At 24.5% G+C, this 18,264-nt stretch overlaps 4 protein-coding genes and 1 long non-coding RNA gene across 13 annotated transcripts; 2 read left to right on the forward strand and 3 right to left on the reverse strand.

The window, feature by feature from the left end:
- The first annotated feature begins 432 nt into the window (after positions 1-432).
- LOC118451541 (uncharacterized) lies at positions 433-8,545 on the forward strand. 3 transcript variants are annotated; one of them, XM_035888201.2, is made up of 10 exons: positions 433-3,488; positions 3,619-5,028; positions 5,135-5,496; positions 5,572-5,919; positions 6,025-6,295; positions 6,418-6,836; positions 7,000-7,221; positions 7,330-7,805; positions 7,994-8,105; positions 8,317-8,543. In XM_035888201.2, the coding sequence occupies exons 1-10, from the start codon at positions 3,386-3,388 to the stop codon at positions 8,470-8,472; spliced, it is 3,879 nt and encodes a 1,292-aa protein (XP_035744094.2). In that variant the 5' UTR covers positions 433-3,385; the 3' UTR covers positions 8,473-8,543. The 3 variants fall into 3 exon arrangements, with proteins under 3 accessions (XP_035744094.2, XP_085511505.1, XP_085511506.1); XM_085655379.1 differs by having other exon boundaries at positions 6,025-6,144; positions 6,612-6,836; positions 8,317-8,542; XM_085655380.1 differs by lacking the exon at positions 5,572-5,919 and having other exon boundaries at positions 8,317-8,545.
- Positions 8,546-8,764: 219 nt separating this feature from the next.
- CNPYb (FGF signaling regulator protein canopy b) lies at positions 8,765-12,323 on the forward strand. 4 transcript variants are annotated; one of them, XM_085655385.1, is made up of 6 exons: positions 8,765-9,200; positions 9,416-9,501; positions 9,612-9,697; positions 11,315-11,441; positions 11,512-11,646; positions 11,823-12,322. In XM_085655385.1, exons 1-6 carry the CDS (start codon positions 9,072-9,074, stop codon positions 12,151-12,153), a joined length of 894 nt encoding a protein of 297 aa, XP_085511511.1. In that variant the 5' UTR covers positions 8,765-9,071; the 3' UTR covers positions 12,154-12,322. The 4 variants fall into 4 exon arrangements, with proteins under 4 accessions (XP_085511511.1, XP_085511512.1, XP_035744100.2 ...); XM_035888207.2 differs by having other exon boundaries at positions 8,783-9,200; positions 9,412-9,501; positions 11,823-12,316; XM_085655386.1 differs by lacking the exon at positions 9,416-9,501 and having other exon boundaries at positions 8,767-9,200.
- Positions 9,741-10,910, reverse strand: LOC118451546 (uncharacterized). Of its 2 annotated transcripts, none has more exons than XR_004841121.2 (4): positions 10,893-10,910; positions 10,388-10,474; positions 10,166-10,288; positions 9,741-9,927 (listed from the first exon to the last, which is right to left on the reverse strand). It is a non-coding gene; the product is annotated as an uncharacterized LOC118451546 (long non-coding RNA). The 2 variants fall into 2 exon arrangements; XR_004841120.2 differs by lacking the exon at positions 10,893-10,910 and adding an exon at positions 10,703-10,721.
- mRpS33 (mitochondrial ribosomal protein S33) lies at positions 12,291-13,238 on the reverse strand. The gene is made up of 2 exons (XM_035888209.2): positions 13,097-13,238; positions 12,291-12,982 (listed from the first exon to the last, which is right to left on the reverse strand). Exon 2 carries the CDS (start codon positions 12,881-12,883, stop codon positions 12,557-12,559), a length of 327 nt encoding a protein of 108 aa, XP_035744102.1. The 5' UTR covers positions 12,884-12,982; positions 13,097-13,238; the 3' UTR covers positions 12,291-12,556.
- A 127-nt stretch (positions 13,239-13,365) lies between these two features.
- On the reverse strand, positions 13,366-18,197 carry Inos (Inositol-3-phosphate synthase). Of its 3 annotated transcripts, none has more exons than XM_035888203.2 (8): positions 18,066-18,197; positions 17,571-17,905; positions 15,346-15,518; positions 14,999-15,266; positions 14,660-14,914; positions 14,348-14,590; positions 14,130-14,238; positions 13,482-14,042 (listed from the first exon to the last, which is right to left on the reverse strand). In XM_035888203.2, exons 2-8 carry the CDS (start codon positions 17,685-17,687, stop codon positions 13,663-13,665), a joined length of 1,545 nt encoding a protein of 514 aa, XP_035744096.1. In that variant the 5' UTR covers positions 17,688-17,905; positions 18,066-18,197; the 3' UTR covers positions 13,482-13,662. The 3 variants fall into 3 exon arrangements, with proteins under 3 accessions (XP_085511510.1, XP_035744096.1, XP_035744095.1); XM_035888202.2 differs by having other exon boundaries at positions 18,019-18,158; XM_085655384.1 differs by lacking the exons at positions 17,571-17,905; positions 18,066-18,197 and adding an exon at positions 17,098-17,219 and having other exon boundaries at positions 13,366-14,042.
- Positions 18,198-18,264: the final 67 nt, after the last annotated feature.

Below are 18,264 nucleotides of genomic sequence, written 5' to 3' on the forward strand. Positions count from 1 at the left end.
AATATATTGCATGTACAATAATGCATATGTTACGTAATATGCATTTTTGTGAGAAAAAGGTAAATCTTGGATCTGATGTGCACATGACTGTGCGAAATAAAGAAAAACTTAGGCAGTTATAGTTTAAATAATGTATATAGAATTTATTTACAGCATTATGACATTCCAAGATAGATACTTTCTCAAATTAAAATCTTTTAATTCAAGTTAACAATCCACATGCAATTTAACGTGAAATATCTTTTATACATTTGGCTTTGGAAGTTGTATTACATAGCATAATAATTTTACAACTTTTAGATCTTTTGTGAATATATTTTATGTTGGAAGAGTGTTGCATGTCATCAGTGTAATTTTTTGTAATTATTAAAAAAAAAAAAAAAAAAAAAAAAAAAAAAAAAAAAAAAAAAAAGGAAAAAAAAAGGAAAAAAAAAGAAAAAAAAAGAGAAAAAAAAGAGAAAAAGAAAAAAACCAAAAAAAAAAACAAATTATTTTTAACTAATTTGTAATTATATGTAATTAGTTAATTATATATATCATTTTTCTGGTAAGAATGATAATTTTATAAATGTGTTGCGAACTGCCGGATACATACAATGCGACAATGTAATGACATTACCAGAAATATAAGAGCATAAATTGCTTTTTTTTTTAAACACTGTTTTCGAATATTTTTCATATAATGAAACATCTGCTACTAAGGCGTCGATAAGTCACAGTAATCTATATTACAGACAAATAGACGTACCGTGGCAGCGTGGTATATATATGTTATCTGCTTTTTCGTATAAATTATGAAATATCGGAATATCTTGAAGTAAACCTGATATATAAATATATATATAATGTATACATATGTGTGTATGTATATATATTTCCACATATGCATACATATTTACTGGGTATTCTGCGATAAATGGTACAATCGGAAAAAGTGGTGATTGCTTGTTTAAAAATAGCTAGAAGCGGAAAAGAATTAATGTTTTTTAGCTTAATAAAGATTCGAGATCTTAATTACATATGTAAAAAGAAAAAAAAAGAAAAAAAAAATAGAAAGAAAAATAGAAAGAAAAATAGAAATTTAGCTATTATTAGGTATTTTTGTCTAATGACTACGATGAATATAAATTATATCGGCGTTATTGATATTGATTTGATTATGCATTAGTTTCTATAGAGTTTATATATGCTATGATATTATGCTTGTTAAGCTACAAGTAGCGTTAAAGATTTTCGTAACTCCTTGCTATTTTTAATGTCACGTCGACGTGACTCGTTTTTAAATTGGTGATCATTTTTTTGTCGGTTATACCTTAACTTGCAGTATACCGCGTATATACATATGCATCGTCCAAATAATGCTATAAATATATAAATAAATATATATATATATATATATATATAAATATAAATACTATAATATTAAGTATAACAATATATTAATAAATAATAAACGCGCAATGTATATGTACATATATATCGCGGTCGTACGATTACTATACATCCTTTAGAAAACGTTTCCCATACACTTCTTTAAAAGTTTTACACTTCCATTTCTTGCAAAAGTAAATAATTTTAATATTTAAGTATTTAACATCGTTTTATTATATTTCTATTTTGCTTTTTAGATGAGACATCTAGAAACATTTGTTATACATTTATTTTTTACTTGGAAATCATCTCTGAGTTTAAATATGTAATTTATAATTCTTAATTTAGTTATTTAATACATTGCGATTCAATTTATTTGAGAAATAGAAAGTTGACTTCAAATAAATTTATATTTACACTTGAGTAAGCTTAGATTTATCTAATGCGCGTATTAATACTAGAAATCATACGAATAAATATGTAAACAAGTCTGATAATATTTAGCTTTGTTAAAAGTCAACTTTCTTTTTACTAGTTTGTTTGTTGCATGATATATCATCGCATCGTTACAATTTTTAATTGGCATAATAAAAATCTTATTTCAATAAAAAAAAAGGAAAATTGAAGATGGAATCAACGGAAGAATAATAATTTTATATAGATCGTTTGATATATATATCGATTATGCTATAACGAATTGTATTGCTTTTTTGTAGACTTTGTAATATATATTTTTTTTAATTTTTAATTTTTTTTTTTAGTAACGCGTTTTAAAAAATGATAGAATTTTCGATTGAGTTGTAATTTTTTTCTTTTTTCTATATCTGCTTTTTTGTGAGATATATAATATACATAAATATAATACATTATATTCAATTTATTCCAATATTAAACGGCAATAATTATATAAATGTGGTTATAAAATTACTATACATTTTCTACATAAAGAAGTCTTTTTACACAATATACAAAATTATTGAAATATATCATAATAGGACACAAATTCAATATATTTCAATGAGATAACCTTGCAAGTCTAGACACAGCCTCCATAGCTTGAAACAGTCTAACATAGCTGGCGTAATTTTAGCAGTTATTGCTGTGATTCGTTGTTTTAATTGTTCTATGTTGTTGATTCTCACCTAGTATATTTTCGATTTAATAAAAGACAAAAAATCTAGTCAGATCTTGGTGAGGCACGACCAACCCATCTATCGTGAAAAGTTTCATTTAGGTGGTTCCAAATAATTATATTAAAATCAGCTATTATTTTATCCTTTTGGAAAACAATATCCATAATCCTATTCTGTATCAAATGTTTTGCAAATTACATAAATTTTTGTAATATAGGATTGGCCTAAACTTGTAAAATCATCACATTTAAATTTATTGAAATTGTATCTTATTATAAGATATATTTTAGTAATATCGTATATTGTGTTATAAAACTTGTTTATGCAGAAAATATATAGCGATATTATAATCACTCTGTATTAGCTTGATAAATAGATTTGTCATTATATAACTAAACAATTTATGCAACTCGCTATTATAGAGATATTCAAATATTACAGAATATTCGCGTTATTATGTTATCAATCGGATAAGTTCAGGGTATAATCAAATACTCTAATTGCTAAACAAGTACTATACAAACTAGCGTTGTAACAATCGACTGCAGACAATCGATTGTAGGCAATTGAATACAATGGATTAATTTTTACGAAAAGAACAGTTTTTTTCCCTATTAACTTCATAGTTGTATAATCGAATAATATTTTCTGGGTTCAAAATTAGTTGCAAAAAAATTTTTTTTATTAAACATTTTTTTTAAAAATCAGTTTAACAATCGTTCTGAAAAAATAAAATCGATTTTTTTCGATTAATCAAACTCCTTACAATCGATTGAAAAACAATCGATTATTCGATTAATAGATTTCGATGCTACAACACTAATGCAAACTCTAGCAGATAGTTTAAAAATCAAGCATGTTGTGATACATAACCTAATTTAATGGTTTTGAATAATTCTTCCTATTTTTTATTTAAACTACGTCAAGTTATATTAAATATTTTTATATTCTTACATATTAGTATTAAAATGGCTTTATCAAAAGGTAATTAATCAATAAAATATCTTTCTAAAGTTGTTTAAATTTCTATTTTCATAAGATATACACGTGAATAATTAATCTTAAATTGTATATTCTGTTTGTGCATAATGTAAATAATTTTTATATTTGACAGAATTGATAAATCGACTTGATTCGGATGAAGAGCCTTTAAAGAAACGTTTAAAATTAGCACATAATGTTTTTTTTGCAATCGATTTACCAATAACAAGAAAAGAAGATTTAATTTTACAGTGGTTATGCAAAGTTTGCACAAAAAAAGAAGATGTATGGAGTTCTTTGAAATGGTGTCTTAAATCCGAAAATTTAAATATTAAAGCCAATATAAAGAAATCATTGATCGATGTACTTGTACAGAAATTAAACGGAAGTTCTCCTAATAAGTGCAATGAAGTTCTCGAATGTTGCAATTTACTATTTTCAAGTACAGGAATGCAACAATATTTAAGCAAGAAGCCAGAGGATCTTCAAAGTTTATTAAAATCTTTAATACATTATATACATATGTCTTTTAAAGATACTTTGAACAACAAAGATCATTTTATAGAAATTGATATAAATACTGCTAAAAATATTGATGAATCAACAATTATGGTATATAATACAATATTAAGTGTCATAGAAAATCTAATGCAAATTTATAAGCAGTCTATAAATACAAGAGATGAAATAAGTATAATATTTATACATGAAGTTTTATATACCTTGTGTTCTCTGATTGATCATAAATGTACCGACAATACCAGTCGATTGGAATTAACAGCACATAAATGCATTCAGCTATTAATATTTATGAAAAATAAGCATGCACAAGACAAAATAAATGAAATTGTACTATCTGAATTATTTTTAATATTAGCAAGTAACATAAAAACAATGAATCTCCAAAATAATTTAGAAACATATATATGTGTTTTTCGTGCAGTTGTTGGATGCTATAAATCAGATACTACTACATTAGATATTATATTTAGAAAATTGATAATCTCTGCTGGAAAATATAAGAAAGAAATACTTATATCTTTTTTTTATTACTTTGGTGATACATCATTTGATTTTGAAAATAAAGTTGATGATATTACTTTATTACAATTCTTTCAAAAAATTGTAGATGATATATTATCAGTGGAAAAATTGAGTCCTGTTGATTATAAACTACTTACGAGGATAACATATTTCTATCCTACTCTCATTGAAAAGAAAATTGATAATATTATATATAAACTATATTTACAAGAACCAACGATAGAACATAATGATTTATTAATTAGTATTTTGGATGCCAGCATTTTATTAAAACAAGAACATAAGTTAATTTCACAACTTTTAACAAATTTACAAGAAGCTATTACTACTGAAACTAAATCTGACTTGATAATACAATCATTTTTTTCACTTGAATTTAAAAAAAAATTTACCAAGGTGATCTCTTGTTTCACAAATTCACAGGTTCTAATAATATTAAAAATTTTGACAGATAATTTAAACAGGAGTTGTATGGAATCATTGAAGTGTAATACAACTAGTAAGTAGCAAAATTAATATTTCTATAAATTCAGAATTTTTCACAATTCTTTTCAAAAATTATAGTAATTGTATTATAATATATTAATTTTTCTAATATATTGTAGGTCACAAAATAATAATATTGAAAACAGTTGCTGAATTATTAATTGCATTTTTCAATGGTGTGTGTATTTGTGGAAATACATCTACTTTAACACATCAACAAGAATTCTTAAGTGTTCTTAATGAATTAGGAAAAAATCTATCTGTTTTGATAAAAAAAGCCTTGCATGTAAATCATAACACAAATGTTATTGCTGTTTTATTGTCTGTTATATTATCATGGAGTGAAATACAAAATATGACAAAATATTATCTACCAAAAGTTAAGAATCATGAATTAATATTTCCTATTTCGGATGATCATTGGCAACAATTGATTCAAAAAATAACAAATTTTGGTGAAGAGGAATGCAGAAATAATATGGTATTTATAAAAATATTCTTATTATAATTTTATCATTTATCTCTTAAATATAAAAATATTGTAATATAATTTTAGAACAAAGTTATAATCCACCGTATTAAGTATTATGCCTTAACTGATTCTCCTATCAAATTTGATACTTTAATAGATGGTTTGAAATATTTTTGGAGTACTATTTTGAGATACAATTCAGAAATAATTTCATTGTTAAATGATAAAGAAATTTCTGAATTAGTATCATTACTTGTAACAGATATGATGTTAAATGAAAGTAAATTTAATCACTGGATGGAAATAATAACCAAAGAAAATTTACAAGAAAACAGACGATTTTTAATATATCTTTTATGCCATGTTCTTGTTCAAATTAGAACAATACCAATGAAAGGAGTCACAAAATCTGTTATACAGCATATTGACATAGTATGAATCAAAAACATATATTTTATAACACATTTCAATATTATTGATTATTGAATATTAATACTTATTTCAATTATTAATTATTTTTTAAATAATATTTTTCAGAAATTAATTCTATCAGCAGAATTTGTAGGAAAAAAGAAAATAAAAAAGATTTTAGAACTCATAAAAAAAGAAATACTTGAATGTAAATGGGAACAGATGGAAAATACAGCATTTAATAAAGTTAAGTTGTGTTTAGATATTATAGTTCATATGCCATTAACATTTTTTAAATCTGATGTTAAAGTTTTATTATTACTAGTCATATATACCATTAACAAAGAATGCATGGAAAATGGAGATATAACAACTTTATGCAACAAAATATTTCTTAGTAAGTTCTAATTTATATATTATGTTATATTATTTATATACTTTTATAGATTGTAAAGATCATTATTTAATGATTATTTTATTTTATTAATTATTTTATTAATTATTTTTATTAATTTTCAGAACTTTTTCAAACAACTGGTCTTGATATTTTACAATATATAGATCCTGTGTTAATAATATGTCAATTATCTCAATCTAAAGCTTTTTCAAAAGCATTAGAACAATCATTACGAAATATTAAATCTTATGAGACATTAAAAACATTGATAAATTCATCTTCTACTCATAAAGAATCTATGTATATTTTCTTACAGTGCATAGAAAACGTAAGACAGAAATTAGATGTTGATCAAAAATCTATTTTTAAAAAAGCAGAACAGAAACTGTGTAAGAAAATATTTAACATATTACCAATAAATATTGAACTACCTTGCGATGTAAAGTATTTGACATTAATATTAAAAATTACTGCTTTAAATAAAGAAACTGAGAAAACTTTTAGAGAACGTGCAGAATTAACATTACAGAAGATATTTGTAGTAAGTGTACATATATAACAATTTATGATTTGTTATAATATAGTAATTTAATTCACTTTAATTTATTTAAAAACAATTATGAAAGTATCAACTGTATTTTACAAAGATTAATTCTTGATCTCAATTTTTGATAATATATTAATATATTTTTTTATTCATACAGCCTACACAAGAATTACATTCCAATCAGTTATTGGAAGCAGGATTACAATTAGCTGCCATACTTTTTCGAAATTATAAAGAATTTGAAATTTCTCCACAAATCAGAACACAGATATGGTCTGTAATGCTAAAGTTTCCCTGTGAAAATTTACTTCTACCTCTGATAGAATCTACTGAAGCTAAACTATTCCAAAATCTTCTAAACTTGATACATTATCAAATGGTAATTTAAAATATATACATATAACGTAATATATATATATACTAATAAATATTCGTTATATAGTTAAATTATATCTATATAATAATTTGTAATTATATTTTATTACAGATGGAAGAATTGCCTAAATTAAATAGTAACTTATTAGAAAATATTTTTATTATTTGGAATGCTATACTAAAATCAGATATGTCAGCTAAACGCAATAAATTTCGTACAATAGCAATTGAAAACTTATTTAAAAATATTCAAGTTGTAAACATATCAGAACAATATTGGTCAAGATTATTAGAATTATTTCAGAATATACTCACTTCTAAACATTTATATATATCTAATAATATTATTGATATGAGTATGAATGTTGCTTTAAAAGCCTTAGAAAAAGAAACTCTTTCAATATGTAATGATGTTTTAATATTATATGGAATTTTACTAAAAGTTAGAATGAACATAATAGTAGATAAGTTACCAGTGTTGCTATTATTATATAGACGTGTAATTAACATTATAATTCAATCGTCTAAAATTGTTAATGATAAAGTTGGAGAACATAAATGTCGATGTCTCTTACTTGATGTTGAAAAGTAAGTATATAACATATTGTGAAATATAGTTCTCATTTAAAAAATTTTTGACTTTACTAAAAAGAGATCAGAATGAATTAATTCGTAAAGATGAGAACTAACTATACATCTATTTTTATACGTAATTATTAATATCGTTGTTAAAAAAAACAAAATCCTTTTTTGATCAAAGATTCATCATTTTGCAGACTCACAATATGTTTGGTGAAACAGAAGAAGGATATGATGCGTTTAAGTCCATATGTCATAGCTGATTTGATCCAATTATTGTCCGAAGGAGGATTAATGCCTTTTGCAAAAGTAATTTTGTATATACTAACAAGAGTTATAAATTTCTAACTAAGTACTTTTAAGTACATAGTTAGAAATGAATAAGTACTTTTATTAATGATTTAAAAATTTTATAAGATTTTCAAATTTATAAAATCATTTTTATGATATATCGTTTAGAATTAATTTAATGATTTTAATAGAATATAACTTAACCAATGTTATATTAATTATTTTTCAGATTTCTTTGGAAAATATAATAGCTACATTAATCAGCATTTGCGATCAACATGGCATTGCCTTGTTGTCACGTACTCTCCCAATATATCTGCAAGAAATGTTTAAAACTCAACTTGATACTTTTAATAAATTTCATAAATTTTGCGGAAAGATTTGAAATAAAAAATGAAATTAAATATAAATATTTTATGGACTATTTAATAAACTGTCTCTTTTGTTATTTATATCTTTTTTTAAATAATATAATTTTTCATATATTTTGTTTTTGTTAAGAAATATAATAAACATGAGGAATATTTTTGTCAATAGTCTAACAACAGATTACTCGATATCATTTTGGTCTACATTCAAATACTTCAAGGTTGCATCTCCAAACGATAAATATATATATATATGTATTCAAAAACGCTTCTTATAAATTTACAGAGAAGATCACATCAACAAAATTGTTTTTGCAAATTTATATTCAACATCATATTCTACTACTTATCAACTGCTTATTATAACATACCACATTATATAATGACCAATAAGAAAATGTTGAAGATTCCCATATCTATATTTCTGTCCATTATGTAAACCCACCAAAAGCACAGAATACCCAACTTTATCGACATAGGTTATTTTGTACAAATTTTAGTTCGAATTATATTTATATTCTGAGTAGTTTTGATAATTTTTAAGTAATTTTCATAAAATATATGAAATAAAATATAAAAAATGCTTAAAAATTTTTAATAATTTTTGTTAATAATAATGAAGATTAAAAAACGTTTTGGGACAGATATAATTATTATTACTATCTTACTTAGCACACTTAGCAGTTTGTATATTTGGACACCAGTATTGAAACAATTAAAAATTCACCATGCAAACAAACAAAAGGTAAAAGTATTATTAATTTATAATGTTATATAATATTCTTCCATAACCTGACTATAATGCAAATATATATATATAAAATATTGCAATTATATGTATATAAAATGTCATTGTCGAATTTTGTAACTTAATAATTCGTATAATAATTTTAAAATATATTCAATATCTTTTTGAACTACATCCTATTAATTAATCTACCTTTTTTTCTTATTAGACAGACGAACTCTCTAATGATGAAATATGGGAAGATTAGTAAAATTGTAGTTGGATTTATTGGATTATATTTAGCTGTTGTAGGAATTAAGTGAGTTTTACAATACATATAATAAATAAATAAAGAGAGATTAAAATAAAAATTATATATTGCTAATTTATTTTATTGATATCAGTTAACAATGATTTATTCTTTAACAGAGTAAAGTTAATACCATATATGAAACAAAGAAAGTTAAAGGATGCTGAACAATATGCTGAAACTTTATACAGAAGTGAATTTAAAAGTGAGTTTAAATAATATTGTATTAACATATATATTCGAACAAATAAGTATATCTCTACATGATTTTATTGAAATGTCATTATAACATATATATATAATAAATAACAATATATGTTCTACTCCTTAAATTTTCCTCCATAAAAAGGAATATATGTTACTATTACTTTCCAATCTGTAAAATAAAATAAAGCCATTGATGCTGATGCTCCGTATGCCATTGCAGATGGTAACCTAAAAAATTCATATATTATACTACAATATTAACGTTAAAATAAATATCTTGTGATAACGGAATAAAATAAAAATTATAACGTGCTATCCTTAGAATATTTATAAAATACATTAAACTTTGTTCTTATAACATAAAATATGATGTTACATAACTTATTTTATCTGGAATATATTTTACATGATCTTTTAAAATCTAATATTTGATAGAAATTTTATTTAGTAAATAAAATAAGCTTACCAATGTCCCGCTAGTTCCACGTGTTTCTTACCAATACGCAAAGACATTTTAATTAATAATAGCAAAATTAGAACTTGTAGAAGTTGTATCAATAGAGTGACTTTTCCTTCGAAATTTCGATCTCTGGGGAATAGAAAATAAATAGATATAAATATAAGAAGAAAAACTTTGTAAGAACAATGTATAATATTGATAAAATATTTGGAAAGTATATAAACGTACATTGACGATTAAATAATTCTGACTTGTTCAAAGGAATCAATGCAGATGATGATACTGATACTCCATCTGACGATAACCCTGAAATATCTAAACGTATAAAATAGAAATAATACGAAATAAACTCATTTTCAATTTATTATAATAACTAATAAATATTGTATATTTTTATTCATTCTATCTTTATTACATCTAAATATTACAATAATATTAAAAACATGAAATAAAAATTTTTTTAAATTAATGAAAAATATATGTAGTGACAAATTTATATACTATATAAAAATATAATCATAATAATTATAAATTATTTTTTACATTTAGCTTTAATTGTTTTAGAAAAATATTCTAAAAATATTCAATTTATGATTGGTCTAATTTTTATTAACGACGAGTAAGATATATAATATCGATAATCGAATGACACAACTGACAGACCTAACTGTACCTAGCTGTTTGTATATAGTCAGGTATAGTTATAAATCAAATTATATATAAAGCATTCTACCTGACTTTTGTCAGTTTTATCGGGTTTTAATAATACATTTTAATAATAACTATTAAAATGTTTCTCGTTCTTTGCGTCACATATCTTGTTTTTTTAACACCATGTCTTAATAATGATGAACTTGAAGAACATGGCGTTAAATACGCTAATCAATGTGAAGGTATATTAATTAAAATATATTTATATTTTTACTTTTCATAAATTACTTTATTAATATAATAAAATCAAAATATAAAAATTGACATGTAAATTTAAATATTTCAAGCATCGTTTACTCCATAAATAAAAATATTGATTCAAAAACATTGATTCATCAATTCTATTATTTTTTAATTTAAAACTTATTTAATAAAAGTAAGTTTAATTCTGACAGTACTATTTCTACATTATTTACGATTAATTTCTTTACTATTTTTTTATAGCATGTAAAATTGTAGCTACCGAATTAGAAGCAAAATTAGATGAAACAGGGAAAACGCATGACATACTTGAAATTGGGTACTCTGTTGATGATATCGTTCCTAAAAAGAGAAAAGAATATAAAAAATCGTAAGTATTAACAATATATATTTAAATCATGATAAATTATTAAATAATTATCTAATTTCTTCAAATTTAGGGAATTACGTTTAGTAGAATCAATGGAGAATATTTGTGAACGTATATTACAATATAATATTCATAAAGAACGAACAGATAGTACAAGATTTGCGAAGGGAATGAGTCAAACATTTAAAACCCTTCATGGTTTAGTGTAAGTAAAACTGTTTCATTTGAATATATATATATATATATATATATATATATATATATATATATATATATGTGTGTGTGTGTGTGTGTGTGTGTGTGTGTGTGTGTGTGTGTGTGTGTGTAATGATATCTGCATTAATATAGATATAAAAGAGATTAATTTTCTTATACATATAGGGACAAAGGTGTCAAAGTAGAATTAGGAATCCCTTATGAATTGTGGGATAATCCTTCAGTAGAAATTACTACATTAAAAACGCAATGTGAAAACTTACTTGAAAATCATGAACAAGATATCGAAGATTGGTATTATAATTATCAAGGAAAAGTTCCTTTAATGAAATATTTATGCTCAGATCGGGCACTTAAGGGACAGGATGATTCGTGTCTTGAAGAAAAAAGCGATATTGGGAAGAATACTATTAAAGAAGAAAAAAGGAAAACAAAAAAAAACGTTAATACAGAAAATGAAACAAGGAATACAAATGACATAAAGGAAGAATTATAATATAAAAAAATGAAATAAATAATGAAACGTACATTTAATTCTTTATATCTGTTTTTATATGTAAGATTTTTATTTAAATGATTTACAATAATCCATAAAAGGATATATTGAATAACAAATATTCAAAGAGTGCCATGTATCATAACTGGTTTAAATGTAAATAAGTATAATCATTTTTATATTATAAAATAAACTGTGATTATCTGTCGTTTTAGAATTTAAGATGGTTTTACTGGTATAGTTCAAATAACAGATATCTTAAGAAATATTTAATAGAGTTATAGATATAATTGTTTTAATAGAGAGATATATAAATAATATATATTTTTATATTTATTTTAATAATAAATACTAATTTTATTTCAGTTATTTTTTATAGTTTACAGTAATAGCTGAAAAAGTTTTATTTTCTGAAAGGCGGTGGTATCCATTTCTTTTTACCACGTAATTCTCTTAGACGATCGTATTCTTCTTTAAAATCTTGATGTTCATCTCTGAAAAGACCATAATCACGTAGATGTAACATTAATTTCTGTATATTTTTATGTGGAGGATAATAATCGACAATTTCTGGTCGTTTATGAATAGGCTTTTCGCTAAAAAGCTTTACTACTTTAAGTGATTTGGTATTTGTTGGTCTAACGACTTCACCAAAGATACGATTGCTCAAACGATTCATACGATTAGCATAGCTTGTTCCTACAGTCGCTAAATGTATATACTTATTCATTTTAATAAGATCAATGATATCTAAATAAACTTTAAACGTGAATTCTCCCAGAGTATTATTGTCTGTATAAAAATGCTTTTATATGACACCATACGAATTCTGAAAAAAATTATTTAATTTGAAATTATAAAAATATTAATAATCTTATATCCTTAAAATATACTTTAAAAAACATAAAATTAAAATAAATAAACCAAATAAAATAGAGTGTACCTGATATAACCTAAAACGTTTTTAGTAACTAACAGCGTACAAACAGGTATACCACCCTTTGGGTACTGAATGTCACTAAATATTTCTAAATTAATATTTTTCATGAAATCTTGGTTATTTATTATTATTTTTTAATATTAACTTTTAATAGTTTACATATTTTTTATTCATAAAATAAGATTTATTTTACATGACTGTTTCGGTTTTATTTTGTAAAGATTAGTATCAATATATGCACGCATATCTATTTAAAAGATATTAAGTACGCACACAATAGCATATCATTCGTGTTTACATTGTTTTGTGTGATAAAAGGAATACTCGGCAGAATGGAAAGTACCTTTATTTTCCTCTTTATCGTATAAGAAAATATACAGGGTGAAAAAATGATTGAAAAGGAATCATTATTGTTAGATTGTTCGATAAAAGTTTATTGTTGAATATGGAATGATATGCTTTTTGATAATACTGGCTAGTTATATCCAAAATAACACATGATTCACTTGTTTAACATTTTGTTATAATCTATATATACTCTGTTGACAAACTTCAAAATTAGCTTAATATTATGATTTTTTCAAATTAATTTTATATTCCAGAAGCATGTTATTTTCTGGCGGTAATGAAAGACAAGCTCTTAATATGTTTTCTATAGCAGCTCGTTGTTTGAATAATGCATTTATCACAGGTGTACCTTTTGGTACTAATGGTGCTTTGCACAAATATGAGAGTATAGAAAGAACACTCTCAAAACTTCGAAATTCTTCATCCTTTTGATCTATGTGTCGGAAAGTAATGCGAGAACAAAGTTCAGCCAGCAATACCAAATCCAAAATGATCGGACTTGCCAGTAAAGAATCCTCGCAAGTATTATGTATTACAATAGTATTATGACCACCAAGCATTATTTCTGATGTGTATTCATCCATCGCTCTTTTGCTATCGCCTATGTTTCAAGACATATTCATTGTAATATTAATATCTATTAATCAAAATTATAAAAAATATTGTTAGTCATTTATTTGTAACGTACCAACATACGGAACATATTTAATAACAACGCAGTGATCTGGCTTTTCTCCAGGTTCGTACAAAATTTGATTCGATTGAACCATATCGTCTACTACGTTACTCTTTGAAATCTGGAATACATAAAATATTTATTAATATTGTAAAATAAATATTATATTGATCAAAAATTAATATTGTAGTGATTTATAGCTACATCATTTCAATTGAATCGAAGATTACCTCTTTCGAACGGAATTGTTGAGGTGCTGATAAATTATATCCATCATTGTTTCCAAGATGATTATAACTAACGATCGATACTGGTTTGATACCAGCAGACACTAAGAAGTCTACAAGAACCGATTTCAATTTTGTTTGACCAGATTTAAAATCATCGCCAGCAATAAATGTATTTTGTCTTTCAGCTAATTCTATCGTTCCTGGTACAAAAGTATTCTGTGGCGAACCGTTTATATAAGTGCACTGAGAAAAACATAAAGATTTACAATATAAAAATATATAAATGAAGTAAATATAATATGACTAACTTACCCCTTCCAATGCTGCGGCTACGGCGAATATTGTACTCGGACTAATTTCAGAATGATTTTCATTAATGGCTTTTAATAAGTTGTCAGCAGTATCGTTTATTCCTGGAATAATCCTTGAAAATCTTTCGGTATTTGCAGTCCATAAAATGATTACTTGATCCAAATTTTTGGACGTTTTAAATTCCGTTATGTCTTTTCTTATACAAGCCAATTGTTCAACTTTTGTTCCATGTATAACATTATCAACTCTACTTTCCTAAAAAAAAAACAAATAATTTACTTTAACGATAGTATTTTATAGAAATCAATAAAAATAAATAAATATAAATAGATTACTAACTTGGTTCGATGCGATGAAATCAGCATAATAAATACTTTTTCTCGGCTTCATATGGATCATATATGATTTAAGTTGTTTTTGTAAATTAATATCTAAAACCTTTGCACGTTTCATAGCATCAGCGAGATTCATACTCGAAATATCCCATCCATCGATTTCGATATCGTTCGGATGAACCATAGGTAACATTGAAGACATTGGCACAAATACATCTTGATTATTTTTGCTCCCTAATTTAACGGTGGATGCTTGAAGCAAGGAACCATACCTGTAGTTCGTACCAAACACATTTTTAATACCTTTATAGATAATTATTTAAATTTAAATATTTTATAGTCTGATCATACCAATTGGCTTTTTTAATTCCAGTTGTTGTTTCCCATGTGAGTTTGTGTTTATTTGCTATCAGGGCTGCCGTTATTGTTGTACCATTGTTTCCACCCCAACCCACTAGCATAACACCAAGTTTTGGCACTTTTGTCTGTGTTCTTATTAACAGTTTCGTCGATACTGGTCTTACCTGTAATAATACATTGCAATATTATTATCTAGATTGCACGATGTTCTATGAAAATTAAGATATAAAATAAAAATTTGTCAGGGAAGTGCTAGGCATGATAAAGTAAGAAAATCCATAAACAAGATCAACAGAAAGAATTCTTTATCGCATTATTAATAATATGAGCTATTCTCTGACTGAAGTGACTAATTCCACTTTTTTAATTTTTTTTTTAATTTTACTATCAAATTACTCGATTGGTGCTTAACTTTTAATATTTCAAATAAATTTGATTTAATAACACAACAACAATGACAAAACTTTGTATGATAGTTGATTAATATATTATGTATTTCAATAATGTTTTATTAAATTAAATTAAATTAAATTAAATGAATTATGTTATGTTATATTATAAGACTATTGCAAATAGATTAATGCGTAATATTGTAGGAATACCGATAAAAGTAGGTATCCATTATATTCCTATAATAGTAGTATTCATACGTTTTCCAACAACAAATGTTATTTGTCTTTAATCAACGGATGTTTTCTTTAGCTCAACTATTCGATGACACAATAATGTTCATGTTCACGTGTCCATTCTATTGCGTTTTTCATGAAATAGTAAACTATATTATGTTATTTAAATATTTTCAAAGTAAGAAAAAAATTCTAATTTTACCAATTTCATCAATTTTTAACGATAATTTTTGAAAATAATCTGCCTAAATTTACGAAATTCTAAAAATATACATTTTTAAAAACTAACAAATAGAATATTTAATAATAATATTGAAATAGCAGCGTTTATAAAAATTAATATAATTGTCACTACTATAAAAGAATTATAGTAAATTCGAAATATTTAATTTCCAAAATAATACAATATTATTATTGTCATTCGGCCAAAAACAATATTTCAGTGTAAAAAAAACATCTATAAATTGCAATTAATTAACTTACATATATCTATTGTATTTATATTATAATATTTATCATAGAACAAAGTTGAAAAAATGAATAAATATACGAAGTAATTACAACTATATATATGAAAAATTATTGCACAATACGATATATTGTTTGTATTAAATTTTATTGTTGAATCATTTAGTAACATATATACGTGATTCATTGCATACACATTAATAGCTACAGTTATGCGCGTGATCCAAACACTTTGATTTACTATATGAAATGAAATGGATTAACTCGAAGCATTACATAAAACAATGTTAAATAATACTGAAGATAAATTAAAACTTTATGTCATAAGAAAATGATTTCAATATGCAACAATACACATAATGTTTATATTATTACGACTCGAAGCCTTAGATACAACATTTAGTAATATTTAAAATATTTAAATCGCTTAAAATTTCCGCAAAAATAATTTATGAATTTACATTTTATAAATGCTTTAAGATTCATATTGAAATAATGCATTTTCGTATAGATAAACATAAACACAGGATATCACATCATCATCAAATTTTCACGCATATTTAAAAATATTGAATATGAATTAACAAAAGAAAATATTTCAAGTAAAGTATTTGTTTTCGAGATAAAGTTATTTTAAATAATAGTATACCTTTATTCCGAACGATAGTTTGTATAGTAAACACAAAACCATCTAAGATGGATAGTATACCCTTGTCCTAATAAAAGATCTTCAAGGACATCTGAAAAGTATGCGCGAAAGCGTCTAAAACTAGTTAGAGAAGACTAGAATCAGTGAAACAGTCTAAATTACGGTCGCGTAAAATGTGCTGACGCGTTCACATATATAAAAAATATATTAAAGTTTGCACTAAACAATTAATCGCTTACAGATATAAGTTTCAATTAAAAGTGATAACAATATATAGATTTATAGTTAATGGTTGTTTCATCGTATTTAATTCAAATTTAATCATAATAACCCATGAAAAGTATACACAAGTATCATTAGAAGATACGAAAGAATTGTTAACATTAGTATTAATTATATTAAAGAAAAATAGAATCGGAAGCATTCGGGTAAGAAAAAAACAGAAAAGTAGATCACAATCGATTAGTACTTACCGTGAACTTGTCAGTATCGTCTTCTAGCACATTTGTAGTCTGGTATTCGTACTCCGCCTCGATATAATCCTCTGTGTATTTTACTTTTGGTGAATCGATATGAATTTTTAAAGCCATTTTTATCTTCTTGCCGTTGATAAAATGTTGGAATTATCAAATACTTTCTTCTCTATTTTAAATTTCGCACAATTAAAAATCCGGAAGAATGAATGTATATTCGTATGTATATGTTCAGAATATTCAATGTTACGATCGATCGTAAACTGAATAGTGACCGAAGACCTTCTTTCTCCGTCCCTCCTATCTATTTGCGTATCTATCTAACCTGTTATGTACTGCATTGATATTTATATTTGTTAATTCTTATATGAAATATAAATCAAAATATTTTATATTTGTTAATTCTTATTTTATGAAATATAAATCAGAATATTTTTAATATAATTACAATTTTTTTTTAGGACTTGCGTATATTAAGAATGAAATTATAATAACCGGCGATAATAAATTTCTTGGATTATATAGACAGGCTTACGAACAAGACGATAAAGAGTGGCGTATAGAAGTGTATCTATCTTAAAAGCCAACTTCGAGGCTGAAACGTTAATGTGGCCAGGAGAGGCAAGCATGCGCTTTAAAAGTGCCTAACTGGAACTCCCCTTCCATCTACATTTGACTGGAACCTATTATATTT

The sequence above is a fragment of the Vespa mandarinia genome, chromosome 2 (genome assembly GCF_050613455.1).
Source record: "Vespa mandarinia isolate Hongniang chromosome 2, ASM5061345v1, whole genome shotgun sequence".
NCBI lineage: Eukaryota > Metazoa > Arthropoda > Insecta > Hymenoptera > Vespidae > Vespa > Vespa mandarinia.